This window comes from Cucurbitaria berberidis (genome assembly GCF_010015615.1).
Source record: "Cucurbitaria berberidis CBS 394.84 unplaced genomic scaffold K460scaffold_4, whole genome shotgun sequence".
NCBI classification, from domain to species: Eukaryota; Fungi; Ascomycota; class Dothideomycetes; order Pleosporales; family Cucurbitariaceae; genus Cucurbitaria; species Cucurbitaria berberidis.
In genome coordinates this window covers 123,343-138,321 of record NW_024468938.1, presented here as the reverse complement: position 1 = coordinate 138,321, position 14,979 = coordinate 123,343, and the positions used below count along the sequence as shown (strand labels likewise).

The window sequence follows — 14,979 nt, the reverse complement described above, 5'->3', positions numbered from 1 at the left end:
GGTCGTGGTACATGCCGATAGAGCAGTCTGTTATGCGTGTTATTTCGGGCTTGGCCTGTATCGAGACAAAGGGTGCGAGGCTACGAGATTGTTTCGGATCCGGGGAGTAGTAAGCGACGGGAGGTGCAAGCGTGCCTTCATCAGCGCCTGAAACACGCGCCTTGACGTGCGACGGCGACTAGAGGGCCTAGATGGTTGTGGTTGGTGTTGAGTTTGCCGGCTTGACACGCTGGTGCCGGGAGCCTCAGGCTCGAGGATGCTCGTTGGTCGCTCGTTGGTCGCTCGTTGGTCGCCACCGGTGGGTTCTCGCCATAGCGCATGAATTATTGACGCGCAGGCGGGGGCCCACCCCTTAGCCGTGCGTTGGCTTGTGGTGAGTACGTGAGGGCTTCTCTCATGCGAGCTGTGGGGAGTGGCCGGGGACTGTGTGTCGACGTCGCGGCGGCGGTACCGGTAGCGTCTGCACCAAAACACCAATTTCCCGCCTCCACCTCCAACAAATGGACGGCGTTTGTCACAGCCACCAAGCACCATGCCAAAAGAAGAAAAGACGAAAAGACGAAAAGACGAAAAACAAGTCGATTCATCTCCCAGAGCGGCTCGTTTCAGCAGGGCCTGCACTCTTGGCGCCTCGGACGGCAGCAGTGAATGGGGCATGGTGGCTCCCGCAAGCCAAGGCGTTTCAAATGCACACAACACGCGTGCGCTTCTTCACCAAGCTTTGGTGACCATGGCCTGCAACACGACGACGCCTGTAACGCGACTACGTGAGCCCGTGGGCGCCGCAGGCCCATGCTCGTCCCTCACTCTCTGGTCTTGGGGCCCTCTTTCCTCCTACAACCTCAAACCGTTTCCTTTCTTTATTAACCACACTCACTTTCGTTCATTTAGTGTGCCTGTCTCCGGGTAGATAGCCTTCCTGCACCACCCACTTCACTCCTTCTCTTCTCTTCTCTTCTCTTCACTTGCTTTCTCACAACCCTCCCTCTTTATTCACCTTCGCGTGCTGGCACGTCTTGGCCCCTACGTGCTGCTCCTCATACCTGTGGTACCCGACTTAACCTGGCACAGCACTCCGCCGCACCTTCATTGCCTGCTGCAACTTGATGTAAGTCTCTGACATGGATGCTCTAAGCTCTTCAATTTGTCACATTGCCTTCTTCACACCGTGTCTCGACTTGATCGGCTCCGACACGCTTCACTCTCGCTGTTACTTCTTATCGTTCCTCATAAAAGCCTGGGCAGTTTCCTGTCTGTTTCGCTGCTTTGCTCCATCGAGCGTTGATTCACGTTCGAGTAGTCACTAACAGTACCAGTGCTCCTCGACATTCATTCCCTGTGACCTACAAGACGGCTGCACACTCTTTCCCACCCCTCATACAACTTCTTTCTGGACTGGATCCTTCCTATAATCCATCATGAGGTTTTCCTTCGCTATCGCCACCGGCCTTTTGGCTGCGTGCTCTACCGCTTTTGCCGCTCCGCAACCCAAGGGCGAGGGCTTCATCGGCAAGACCGTCATTCCCGCAAATCACTCCAACGACACCAAGGAGTACATCATCACCTTCATGCGCAATGAGACTATCCCCAAGGGAGTCGAGGAATATCTTGAAATGATGCAGCTCAAGGGCCAGGACGTTGTCAAGTTCCAATCGACCAACAATTACACAAAAGTTTGGGTCTTTGAAATGTGCGATGACCATGCCAAGGCTTTCCAGAATCTGACTGAAGTTGCCTACGTCGAAGAGAAGGCCATGATTGAATCGTTTGCTACCCAAAAATCTGGCGCCCCGTGGGGTCTACAGCGAATCTCCAACGAAGCCGGTGCATCTGGTTCCCCACAGGGCCAGGACTTCACCTACTCGTTTACCAATGAAACCCTCGGCGCTGGTGTTGATATCTATGTCATCGACACGGGTGTGCGAACCTCCCACGCTGTCTTTACAGGCCGTGCCACAGAGGGCTTTACAGCCACTGGATCATTTGTTGATGGTGATGGTCACGGCACTCATGTCGCTGGTACTGCCGGTGGCGCCAAGTTTGGTGTCGCTCAAGGTGCCAACATCATCGAGGTGAAGGTACTTGGTGACGACGGTTCTGGGTCCTCCACGGATACCATTGCTGGTATGGACTGGGTCATCAGCAATCACGAGAAGCGCAAGACCCAGCCGGGCTTCGTTGGCTCCATCATGAGCATGTCTTGGGGTCTCAAGGGAACGGCCAACTCTGTCGATGAAGTCATCGCCGGTGCTTCCCAGGCCGGTATTCACATCTCCGTCGCCGCTGGAAATGATGGTGCCGATGCGTGCGGCTCTACTCCCGCTCATCTTGGTGGAGCAAACTCCGACGTTGTCACTGTCGGTTCCGTCAACATCAACAACCAAGTGTCTACCTTCTCCAACATTGGCAAATGTGTCGACATATACGCCCCTGGTGAACAGATCCTTAGCGCCTGGAGCACCGGCGACACCATCATCAACTTCCTGTCTGGTACCTCGATGGCGTGCCCCCACACTACCGGTGTCATGGCCGTTCTCCTGTCTCAGGACGTTGCCGGACTTGGTCAGAACCCAGCTGCGCTCAAGGCCAAACTTCTAAAGACTGCCCGAGAGGGCAAGATCACTGGACGCACTGGTGGAAGCGCCAACCTCCTTCTTAGCAACGGTGTCGATGGGGGTGTTGCTAAGCGTCTTGTCAAGAATTACGTCGTCCCCGATCACAGTGGAAGCCCAGCTGCACGCGCCGCCGCCGCCATGGCCAACGACATTACCATTGATGGGAGGTTCCAGCTTCACTCTCGTGACGCACAACTCAGATTCTAAGAAATTCATCGCAACAGTGTAGCAGCAGTGGATGAAACGATACCCTGATTCCTAAGCGCACAAAAGTCTAGAGCACATTCTCTATCTCATCTTTGGGCTATTCATTGCCCATCTAATTTTAAAACACCTGCATCAGCATGGCCTGGTTTCTCTCTTGTAATAAGAGTTTTCTTTTCTATCATCGATGTGGAAGTGGACGTGTCCAAACTTAATTTTCGCTGTCAATACTATTACGCCATGCATTGACCGGCTGCATTGATGGGATATGGGGATGAGATGATGCTTCGCCTTTCGCAGCTTCATGCACAGCCTTGGCCGGATATTTAGACGTGTGTACGTATGACTAGATGATATCGTAATACCATCGTATATACGACATGTCATGATTTGACAGGGCATGCCTTTCTAGTGTCCTAAGATTGTGATGAACTACTAATTTAAAAAAAAAAAATGGAAGTGAAGACCAAGTAGACCCAAGATTCCAGGCTGCAAGTAGACCCAAGCCTGCAGGCCGACTCTCCCACACCATACAATAATGCATAGTGATGATACATGGCACGACGCCTCCGGCTCCACATTTACCTGCGCACTCGCGTATCCAAAATGTTCTAGCAACTCGGAGCTTGTGAGAAGGACCGGTGAACAACGTGAGCCGTCCTTGGTGCGACACTGCTCGGGGCCCGAGGGTACGCGTTCCCTCTGATGCTTGGGGCTGATCAGACAGAGTAGAGTCTATTAATTGGGTGCTGTGTGGAAGCCCGTGGGGCGAATCTATGGGGCTGAAGGGACCTACTGTACAAGTGATTAATGCTGCAGATTTCTTCACGTCATTCGGCAAACCCAAGTTTGTTCCTGGAGCAAGCAGGATCCGTCCACTATGGATCAAAAGGTTCGAGAAGTATACAAAATTCAACACTAGTCACTAGTCTAGTGGCTTCTGATCCAGCCTTTGGTTAACACAAGCTACTATTTTGACTCTGTCAATCCTACATCAGCATTCTTGACTAGGGATCTTGATCTTCTCCCAAGCCTGAGCATTGTCCCCGCTCCCCGGGACAACATTAAATTTTGAGAATGCAATACCATTTATGGACAAGAGGCAGAAGCTGAAGGATCCACCGAGTGCCTGGAAAGAGCCCGGAAATACCACATACTCAGACTTTCTCTTCAACAGAATCGGGGTGTTTGCAACGGCCTTCGCAGAGGACTATATCAGTACAGGATGATGAGACAAGCGAAAAGACGGCGAAGCGGGGATCTGGATGGCTGAGGCTCTGACGACGTTGATCTTTGAATCCAATGAGAGTAATGTTAGATGATGCGATGCCTCAGAGATTTCTTCGGGATGGATGTAGCCTCGATGATGCTCCCCCATGACACCATGTGTCGTCAATGACGCCTCTTTGTACCAGATTCTACAACTGCGCATCACGATCATCCGCCAGCATAACAAGCTGCACGAACCAGCGAATGGTATCCTGATCGTAATCCGCTTCCGACGCACGAACAAGAAAATAGAAGGCAGGGCCAAAGCGAAGGTCAAAGTCAAGGTCAAACTTGAAGCTTCTTCCAGAACAGCGACATGCCGACTGAGCTCTTGATGGCAGGAACTAGCGATACGGGAGTTGAGGGAAATACGTATCCTGCTATTGTCGCACAAGTTGAGTGACTCGCAGTCCTTTGCACGATCCTGCGAAACCGTTCCACGCAGAAACGCTGCCACCCACGGTGGTGTGCACTTGCTATGTGGATCGCGAGGCTTGGAAGCTGACTGGAGGCTCCCGGCGGACAGAATTTCAAGAGCGGTTCTGTAGATCGGGTGGGACAATCAAGAACTTGCTAGCTACGTTGTGGTGCTGCAAACTACCAGTAGAGCGTGGTGGAGAAGGAAGCGAGTGTTCCGCGATATACCCCGGATGATCTTCTAATCCATATGAAAGATTGGGTTCAGAAGATTACACACTTGGTATCAATCGAAGAGAAAGCAGCGACTCAGTGGAAAGGATGTTTCAGGATTATAGTTTCAGAAATCGTTGCTTCATCTAAACATCTCATGTCATCCTTTCCGGATGGATTCTAATGGCCTTCCCTCAGGAAGAAGCCGCCCGAACGCAATGTAAGTTAGATGCCGCTATGCAGTTTCTACACGCAACCCATGCCGATTTTCAGGGTCCTTGTGCCGAAACAGCAGCTATCGCCCAGCTCTCCTTCATCCCAATCGTCTCTCTCCGCGATCTTGACTTTTCGTTCCAGGAGCCAGCCCTTGTAACTTCCATCATCGTGAACTATGTCCGCCGCTTGCGCATCAGACGATATTAGAGCATTACGCTCAAAATTCAAATTCCCCGCGAAAGCGCTCAACGTCCATACCCGGGCCTGCCATATCCGCTAGATCCCGTCGGCCCATTTGTGCAAAGACTCTCCTTAATGTGTCATACAGATTCGTACTTTGATTCTGATGAATCATGTTGTCCAACTGACTTTCTGAAACACCATCGCCTACCACCTCCCTCGCCTTCTCCTTCCCTTCCCGCTCCACAACTTTATGCATAGACAAGGCGCCGAGTAGATGTTGCGCAGCTTCCGTAAAGCATCCAATGTTGATACAAGACACACCCAGATTATAGCGGGCACGGACAAAGTTCGGCCGGAGGGCGAGCGCGCGCGAGTAAGCGTCGATGGCTTCCTCGCTTCGTCCGGAGTTCGCGAGGGTGGCGCCGAGTCGATTCCAGAGGAGATGGACTTGTGATGAGGAGTTGGAGACACCGGATTCCGTGGAGGCAAGAGCGGCGCCGAAACAGTCAACTGCCTTGTCGTACTCTTCTACACCATAGAACAACACGCCGAGGCCAACTTGTACGTCTGGGTCCATTTGCTCACCAGATGGTGATAGCTGTGCGGCTTGAATGAACAGGTTCGTAACTTTCTCGTGCAGTAGGTGGCGGTCGGTGAATCCCATTTCGGCATCGGAGGAGAGTGGTTCTTTAATGAGCAATGGATATTTGGTGGCTAACCAGCGCTCCAGAGTTCGATATGCGGTGCTTTCATAGCCTTCGTTTGTGTATGATACTGCGAGACCCATCAAGGCTTCAAGATTCGATGGATCCTGTTTTAGCGCGTGCTCCAATGCTCGGATAGCTGGCGTTTCCTTCTCGTTCTGCGCTTGCGATTCTCCCAGTCGGACCCAAGCTGCAATATGATTCGGGTCTTTCTGAACCGCTGCTTCGAACGCGAGTGCAGCCAACGATAAGTTCCCACCTTCTTCCATAATCTTAATCCCTTCTTCGAATGGGTTCGTGACATTTTTGAAGAGGTTTTCCTGTTCGAATAGGTAGTCGCCCATGGCAGGATCGCGAACGGAGTGCGTGTTCAGCCCATCGAAGCCCTCCCACTGATCCAAGTCGCCCATGTGCCCGTCGACAAAGTTGTCCTCGTTGGCAAGTTGCCTAGCGTATTCAGTCTCAGCGTTGATGCCCTTCCAAATCGACTCGAAATCGCCGAAGTCGGCGGCTTCAACATCTACTGACCTGTCCATTTCATTCAGCTCCGCTTCAATATCCTTGTTCGCCTGGGCATCCAACGCATCCAAATGGTGCTGATCCGTCTGTTCCAGCTCCGCGAATTGCGCCTCCCAGTCCTGATCATCAAGCTCCACCATGCGACCCTTGCCCTTCCCAGAATCTTGCATGGGCTGCTGGATATTTTGCGGCGCATATGGCTGCTGCATCGTGCCCATGCCCATGCCCCCCATGCCCATGCCCATGCCGTACATCGGCCGCTGGTATCCCATCATGGAAGGCTGAGAGGCGGTCGTAGGGCTCGCTGTTCGTGCTGTAGGGTTCATTTGCTGGAACTTTGCAAATTCAGCAGGACTGAAGCCTGCTGGTCTTTCTTGCATGGCTGGACCCATTTGTGGTGCCTGCATCCCAGGGTCAAACTCGGCTGCCCAGGCTGGAGATCCGCTATGTTGTGCCCGCTCCAGTTCTCTTCGCATCTGCTCCATGGCGAAGGGTGAAGCGGGACCGGGCCCTTGTGGAAGTTGCGCATTCTGCTGCATAAACGCATTCATCATCTAGCAAGCAAACAGTTAGCCAGTCATTCATAGCCCATCTCGCCGACTCTACGTTGGACTTTGGAGACCTACACCGTCTGAGCCACCGCCCATCTGCTGATTCCGCATGCTTTCCTGAAGCCCACCTGGCCCCCGTCCTACTAGGCGATCTCTCTGTAACGACTTGTCATCGTGGACGTGTTTTGTGAACTGGCTGAGCGGATTGGCCGCCGTCGAGCACTCGGCGCCGCCGAGAAATGACATGGCGATGGCGAAGCAAGATGGGATAAGGAGTCGAAGTAGTTGTTGTGATGCGAATGCACAAGTAGCAAAGAGAAGAGTATGAAGTACAAGGTATACAGGTAAACCAAGTGTACGTAAGGCGGCTGGGGTCGACTTAAGTGATCCGCAGTTGGAAAGTGGAGCGCAGCCCCTCCACACGGGGCCGAGGTCTTTGCTGCGTGGCGACAACACACAGAGACAGCAAAGATGCAAAGACGCAAAGATGCAAAGATGCAAAGACGTAAAGATGTAAAGACGTAAAGACGCAAAGACGCAAAGATGCAAAGACGTAAAGACGCAAAGACATGATGCTAGCGTTAATGAAACAAACACCTTAGTGATATGTGAGATTTTTAGACTGGCTTTCACCATGGTGCGCAACGATAGGCTTGACAGAAGGACCATTGTATTTCTAGTACCCCATTCCACCCTATGACAAGAAATATAGCAGAAGAGGGGATTAAAAACGCCAGACGCTGTTCTACTATGATACATGCAATTCATCCTATCAATACAGTGTGCCGATAATAAGGCAGCAGATGTCGCCGTGCAGATCATACATATATCAGCTACCTTCCCGATCAGGTCTTCCTTTTCTTCAAATTGCAACTCGACTCCTCATAGATCACATCCAATCCTTCTTTTAGCGAAACGGTTCGTGTGAGAAGCTATGCCACTCCTGCCTCTCCTGCCTCCCCTGCATCATTTGTATGATTATCCCTCTGCTGTTGTGTACCAGACGTGCTAAAGTCAACGCGCAACTGTCTTCCGTAGATAGTCTTCTCCTGCAAGAACTCTTTGGCCCGGGTAGCGCTAGCAATGTCGATAAAGTCTGCGTGGGCGAAACCTCTTGGCTGGCCAGTCCTCCTGTCGACTGCAACGCGGACGTCCGTGACATTGCGGATGTCACGGAAGAGGTCATTCAAGTCCTTGTCAGACATTTCAAACGACATGTTTCCAATGAAGAGGGTCCTGGATGGGGGGTTGATGCGGGTTCCGTAATTGCCTTTGGGGCTACGGGTCTTGGAGTCCGTTTTAGCGCGATGAAATTGCACTACGAGGTTCCGGCCTTCAAAAACTTGCATGTCGAGGTTATCAACAGCGGCTTGTGCATCGGGGATGCTCTTGAACTCGATGTAGCCAAATCTAAGCGACAAGGTTAGTCTATCATCTTGAGGTTGGATAGTAGCGCCTACCCTCTGCTCATACCCCTGTTGTCGTAGACAATCTTCGCACTCTCGATCTCGCCAAATCGCGAGAAGACGCGCTCCAGTTGATCTGCGGTGACCTCGTAGTACAGGTTGCCGATATACAGAAGAGTTTTTGGTTCGGGGGTGCCTTCGCGAGGTGCTCTGGAATTCCGCCCCGTCGTCTCGGCCGTCTTGTCTGCATTTTTCCCCAACGCCTCCAAAGCACTCGCGCCAACAGTGGCAGAGGCATCAGTGGGCTCTGCCTGAAATTCTTGTTGTGCTGGAGTTAGGTTTTCTTCGACGGGTGCCTCCGCTGCCGTCTGCGCAAAGTTCTCTGGGGCGTCAGCTGTAGCAGCCTGAGCAGCCTCGGTCTTTGCCGCATCGTCGCTAGCGAACCTCCTCTGGAAGGGAGATATAGACCATTGCTGTTGTCTTGATCGCAAGATGGACGATGTAAGCGTGGTGAGTGATCGCGGCTTCGTAAAGAGCGCCTTCGAAGGCGTCGCGCTGAGCGCACGAACAGCGGTACGTCGAAGAAGGAACCTGTATTGATGGATTACTACTTGCCAATTAACTACAATACCAGTGATGCTTACATGATGAGAAATGCGTCAAAGGCACAGAAGAAGGTGACTTTGGAATTCCGGAGGAAGGACGGAGATATTTTTTCATGGGCTTGGATCATGCTTCGAATCGATCACGCTAACAACCAAAGTGGCACGTGATCTTCACTACCAACATAGATTGACGCCAATTATATCGAGTAGCGATCTGTAACCCGAGTTATACCTTGAAAGGCCATATAAAGAAAAGGTTCGAAGGACTTCAGATCCCGCACAAGCCCAAGATAGATGTTCATTTCCTCTGACAGCTAATCATAAGTCTTGGTCTGCACGTTGGACTTGCAATGAATAAACATGTTTTTGAATAGACACAATGGAAGAATGCCTGCACGTCATGCAGAGTCTTACTCTGGGTCCTTCATCCTGTACTTTACAGCCAACGAGACCGGAGTACTGCAGACTGATTGGAACATATTTGCCTGTACGATGTGGAGGCCAGTATCTGTAATTACACGCCTCCAGGACAAGAGCGAGAAAGACATTTCGGTTGGATTCGACCAACTGCGCCGCTTCTGGTACCTCTAACTAGAACTATCGCCGTGACGTCCTTGTGGGAAATCAATTCTCGGTTTGGCTTCCTTTACCCTGTCGATAGCCTCATCAACCGAGGAGCCACGGAAGGATGGACGGGCCATAAGTCCGCAGACTACCCCATGTTTGCTCGTTGCTTCCTACAGCCTCGCGCTGTCAATCGAGAGAATTGACCTCCCTTGGTCAGTCATGTCAGATCCACAATGCACGAAAAATCGGATATGATGCACGAAAGCACGGGACAAAACGTTCGCGGAGACCTCCGACGTGAACCGCGTTCTCAGGTCCCGTCGTTCTTTTCCTGGGTGTGCTTGCAGTGTGTTGCTCCAGCTCCGACAGCCACAACTTGCACCCTAACATAGCACCATGTTGAAAGGTAGCACATGCCAGCCTGATATGTGGTTAACAATCAATACTGACATGTCGTCCAGGTGCATTTTCTGCCCACGCAGATGCCTCACCAGACATTGGTCCTGTCCATGACGACCAGATGCCCTCCTCTGAGGAAGAAGAAGAGCTCAGCCCGGAGTCTTCTGAGCCTGAGACTGGCAATGGCGCGCGCGCACGAGCAGACTATGGTGCGACTGCAACGGCGCAGAATACAGCTGGCACAGGCGTAGAAGACGATGGTGCAGCGGGGATGCTTCCCCGCGACAAGCAGCGACGGACCGCTTTCTACGACTACACGGCCGAGAAACAGATGAGCCATACCGAAGCCAAGCAGTTTTACCAGCGACACCAGCTAGAGACGCAATATGGTGGATCACAGGCGGGAGACACGCACAGTCCCGCCATGCGAGCAAAGACCTTTCCCGCCAACTTCAGCGCTACAGATGGCATCGATTTGCCTAGCGGGGCTGATAGCATTCGTTCACGGAAAAGCAACGTTAGTCTCACAAACCAAGGCCACCGGTCCACGCTTCCGATCGGTGTGTCACATACAGAACAGTCACAGGATCCCCGTTTGCACACGACTCCCAATGCTGCCAATAACCAAGGAAACTATACTGAAGCAGAAATCTTGCTTCAAGCTGACCAACAAGCTCGATCGCATGCACAGCATCCCAGTCTTCCTCGAGAACATAAGCCCCTACTTGCTGAAGAGGGCATTCACGGCGCAGGCGCTGGTATAGGAGTTGGGTCAGGAGCCGGAGGCTTTGCCATGTCTGATTCGAGTGTTACCGCTGAGCTCAGTGCTATCTACACCAACGTCCAAAAGGTATTGGATCTACGCCACAAATACATACGCTTGTCTTTACAGCGAAACTTCGATAACCCCAAGGATGATCCTGGCTGGCGTATCTACCCACCACACCCTGAGCCTGTTTGGAATGACTCTTCCAAAGAACGCCGCAATGCTTCCAGCAGTCTTCAGAACAGCGGCATCTTGGAACCATCCGAGCCAACTAAGCCACCCCGTAAGATGGGCACCAACATCGGAGAAGACTTCAATATAGACGACCAATTGCCAGTCCCAGGGGCTTCAGAGATGTCATTCCGTTTGGATAGCAACGGCGTGTTTCAAGTCTACGAGACTGCAAAGTCGGCAGAGCTTGACACACCCATCGTAACGATTCCTACATTACGAGAATTCTACATAGATCTCGACTCGATCCTAGAGATATCTTCAGATGGTCCAAGCAAGAGTTTTGCTTTCCGACGCCTTCAATATCTCGAAGGAAAGTTCAATCTCTACTACCTCTTGAACGAATATCAAGAGACGGCCGACAGTAAGCAGGTGCCACATAGAGATTTCTACAACGTACGCAAAGTCGATACGCACGTTCACCACTCGGCTTGTATGAATCAAAAACATCTGCTGCGCTTCATCAAGTCGAAGATGAAAAGGTCACAAGATGAAGTAGTGCTGTTCCGTGACGGCAAGCACCTTACCCTAAAAGAGGTCTTCGAATCTATCAATTTGACGGCCTACGATTTGAGTATAGATACTCTGGATATGCATGTAGGTGCATAGTTTCCCCAATATGGAATCCTGCTGATTAAATAGGCTCATACCGATTCGTTCCACCGCTTCGACAAGTTCAATCTCAAATACAACCCAGTTGGCGAATCGCGTCTTCGAACGATCTTCCTCAAGACAGACAACTTCATCAAAGGCCGTTACTTAGCTGAGATCACAAAGGAAGTGATCTCCGATCTAGAGTCAAGCAAGTATCAGTTCGTAGAGTGGCGGATATCAATTTACGGCCGCGACCTCTATGAATGGGACAAGCTTGCTGCTTGGGTCATCGACAACAAGCTCTTCTCTCCCAACGTTCGATGGTTAATTCAAGTGCCTCGTCTATTCGACGTATATAAGGCGACCGGTCTTATGGAAAACTTCCAGCAAGTGGTCGTCAACCTGTTTCAGCCTCTTTTCGAAGTCACTAGAGACCCCACATCCCATCCCAAGCTTCACATCTTCTTGCAAAGAGTCATAGGCTTCGACAGTGTGGACGACGAGAGTAAGGTCGAGCGGCGCGTGTACAAGAAGTTCCCCTTTCCTAAGGAGTGGTGTACGAAGCAGAATCCACCATACAGTTATTGGATGTACTACTTGTTTGCCAACATAGCATCCCTTAATGTCTGGAGGAAGCAGCGCGGTTTCAACACCTTCTTGCTCCGGCCGCACTGTGGAGAGGCTGGGGATACCGATCATTTGGCTGCTGCTGTTCTTTGCTGTCACAGTATAAGTCATGGTCTACTCCTCCGAAAAGTGCCTCTCTTACAGTACATCTTCTACCTCGAACAGATCGGTGTTGCCATGTCACCACTCAGCAATAACGCACTCTTCCTGGCTTACGAACGTAACCCGTTCTTGAGTTACTTTAGACGTGGACTAAATGTCTCCTTGTCAACAGACGATCCTCTCCAGTTCGCTTTCACAAAAGAGCCTCTCATTGAAGAGTACTCGGTCGCGGCGCAGATCTATAAGCTAAGCGCGGTAGACATGTGCGAGCTTGCTAAACATTCCGTTGAACAGAGTGGCTTCGAACACATTGTCAAGCAGAAGTGGTTGGGCTCGCACTACCACCTTCCAGGTGTAGCAGGCAACGACATGGCAAGGTCCAACGTACCTAGCATTCGCGAAGCGTTCAGGCATGAGACACTTATGGGGGAACTTGCGATGTACGTTACGAAACGAGACATTTCCAAATCTTACTTCTGACATCGAACAGGATCGATCGCTATACACGAGCTGCACAGTCTAGTAAAAATGACCTCACGACATCCAACCTTCAACCAGGGGGAGAAGTGCCTCAGATCTCCAAGTCGTTTCAGATCACTCATTCAGGATCTCCCGTCCAATCAATGCATCTACACCCTTCGAGTAGCAACTTCGTTGACCAAAGCCAACCTTTCTCCACTCTACCCCCAGGCGCGGTCTCGGGACCCCTCTACCCGACTCAACAAGCCCGCCTCAACCCCTCTGCTTCCGCCGCTGATATCGCCAGCCTTCAAACTCAGCCAACCTCGCCCACCAGCACCAAAAATAGTGGGAATTTTGAGCGTCCTCGCCGCACCTCAAGCATGACCATCAATCCCAGTATCCTCTCAGCACCACAACCGCAGCAACAGCCGCAGCAAACGCCCGGTGCTTCTATCGCCACCACACAATGGCCGCCTGATGAGCAGAACCTAGGTCTGTCACGGACGACGAGTACTGTGACGTTAGACGGTGAGCCTCGGATCTTCCCCGGTGTAGTAAGTAGGAGCAGGAGGAGAAGCAGTATGCGGAGTAGCCAGGTGGAAGATGGAGAAATGACGGGTGCTCGTTCGGGGTTCCGGGGTGATACGAGAAGTGTAGTTGAGGAACGGGACACTGATGATGAGGAATAGGGGCTTGAAGCCTGAATAGTCGGATGTTTGATCGTGCACATTCAACATCGCCTGGGCACCGGGATAACAACTTAGACTTGAAAATCGTTCGAGAAAAGTGTCAAATCGAAACCCTCTACAGACTATGAACCATCCTCCCATGCTGCTCATAAAACGTTCGAACCCACGTGTCCCTCTGGTAGGTATGCCGTCCAACCTGGGATGTAATCTCGCCTGAACCTTGTGGGATATGTTGACGCTTCAGACTCTAACTTCTATTGCCCGAGGTGCTCCGGGCATCAATATTGTTCCTACTAGTCGTGCTAGCTATGAGTTCATACATTCATTGTAGTGTGGACTCCCATTGGGCATGCCCCTCTAGTTGGCACTAGATCGTCTCGAGCAAATAAAGGGTTTATGTTGCGCGCCATCCACTTGCTCCCGATCCTCCTCATGTCCGGACTAACCATAATCAGAACTTGTCCATTGCGACGGCGCAACATTGATTCCTGATGTCAATCTCCAGTTACTCCACAGCGAAAAGGGTGACGACGCCAGAGTACAAAAACCCAGTCTATTCACGAGTTTATGTGTCTTGAGTAGCAGTCTAGGCACCATGAATCCCCTTCCTGCCCTACTTCTACTATGCACTTTTTGCAAACTGCTTTCCCGCATCCGCCCACGCACTCTCGTGCGCAGACATAACAGGTTCGGCCGTTGCAGCGTTTGCAGTCCAGATAGTTGACTAAATCTTTCTTTCGCTTCGGTGCTAGACTGCATGCATGACACGGTCGTAGGTCGGAAACAGCATGAGCTTCAGCGTCGGTAACTTGGGCAGTCGGGGGCAGCTCGGACTCGATGTCCATGAGGTGTGAGGTCGACTTGACTAGCATTGCTTTAGGGGTGAGCCGTTTAAGTTGCTTGACGGGCCGTCTTTCGGAAGCAGCTGAAAAAAGCGTGTAGGACGAGTGGTTGTTACGTCCAACGGGCGGGGTGTCGGTGGACTGCGAGCGTCCAGCGTCTCGGTTCATGGGAAGTAATCGATGTTGATGTTGATGTTGATGCTGATGCTGATAGCTGCTGCCGACGAGGTTAGGGCTTGAGATTTGTGTAGCGCCTAGGAAGGTCTCGTACTTGGTTGGCCCGTCATCCCCATCGTGCCTCCTTCTCTTGCCCAAAGCTGCTGTGTGCTGCACATTGGCCGTAGCCGGCCAATAGGTCGAGGCAAGATTGTGTTCTTGCCGGTCGTGTGGTATAGTAGGGCCAAAGAGGTCCGAGGTGATGTAGACCATGGTGCCCGGCGAGCTCGCAGTGAAAGCGGAGCAGCGGTGGTTCGAAGTCGAGGGAGTGAGGAGCAGGCGGCAGAAAAGCAGAGGACAGAGACGGCGAGGCAGAGGGTATCTCAACAAGGCTTCAACGCTGGAATGCAAAGGGCAAGAAGAAATTAGACAGAGCGACGTGAGCGGGTTCGCAAAGACAAAGCGATATTGTTGTTGTTGTCCCAAGGGCGACACTGGAAGTCGTCTTCACACGCTGGATCACCCTGCTAGCCTGTACCTGCCTAGCGCCGTCCACCTGGGCAGGCAGAAAAGCGCTAGTGAACCCTACCACCCCCCCCCCCCCCCCACAACACGCTTCACGTGTTGCCAAGCCAATGTTCG

General features: G+C 51.8%; 5 protein-coding genes across 5 annotated transcripts; 2 read left to right on the top strand and 3 right to left on the bottom strand.

The window, feature by feature from the left end:
• Positions 1–1,060: 1,060 nt before the first annotated feature.
• K460DRAFT_132626 (subtilisin-like protein) lies at positions 1,061–2,888 on the top strand. Its single transcript, XM_040926688.1, has 2 exons — positions 1,061–1,108; positions 1,317–2,888. The coding sequence occupies exon 2, from the start codon at positions 1,419–1,421 to the stop codon at positions 2,820–2,822; it is 1,404 nt and encodes a 467-aa protein (XP_040785223.1). The 5' UTR covers positions 1,061–1,108; positions 1,317–1,418; the 3' UTR covers positions 2,823–2,888.
• Positions 2,889–5,151: 2,263 nt separating this feature from the next.
• Positions 5,152–7,137, bottom strand: K460DRAFT_356487 (TPR-like protein; the record flags this gene model as incomplete). The annotated part of the gene is made up of 2 exons (XM_040931964.1): positions 5,152–6,894; positions 6,967–7,137. The coding sequence occupies 2 exons, from the start codon at positions 7,135–7,137 to the stop codon at positions 5,152–5,154; spliced, it is 1,914 nt and encodes a 637-aa protein (XP_040785222.1).
• Positions 7,138–7,823: 686 nt separating this feature from the next.
• On the bottom strand, positions 7,824–9,030 carry K460DRAFT_407055 (RNA binding domain-containing protein; the record flags this gene model as incomplete). The annotated part of the gene is made up of 3 exons (XM_040937025.1): positions 7,824–8,301; positions 8,352–8,888; positions 8,942–9,030. 3 exons carry the CDS (start codon positions 9,028–9,030, stop codon positions 7,824–7,826), a joined length of 1,104 nt encoding a protein of 367 aa, XP_040785221.1.
• An 835-nt stretch (positions 9,031–9,865) lies between these two features.
• Positions 9,866–13,339, top strand: K460DRAFT_407054 (AMP deaminase; the record flags this gene model as incomplete). Its single annotated transcript, XM_040937024.1, has 4 exons — positions 9,866–9,875; positions 9,931–11,462; positions 11,508–12,628; positions 12,679–13,339. The coding sequence occupies 4 exons, from the start codon at positions 9,866–9,868 to the stop codon at positions 13,337–13,339; spliced, it is 3,324 nt and encodes a 1,107-aa protein (XP_040785220.1).
• Positions 13,340–13,896: 557 nt separating this feature from the next.
• K460DRAFT_290206 (uncharacterized protein) lies at positions 13,897–14,610 on the bottom strand (the record flags this gene model as incomplete). The annotated part of the gene is made up of 2 exons (XM_040929181.1): positions 13,897–14,395; positions 14,453–14,610. The coding sequence occupies 2 exons, from the start codon at positions 14,608–14,610 to the stop codon at positions 13,897–13,899; spliced, it is 657 nt and encodes a 218-aa protein (XP_040785219.1).
• Positions 14,611–14,979: the final 369 nt, after the last annotated feature.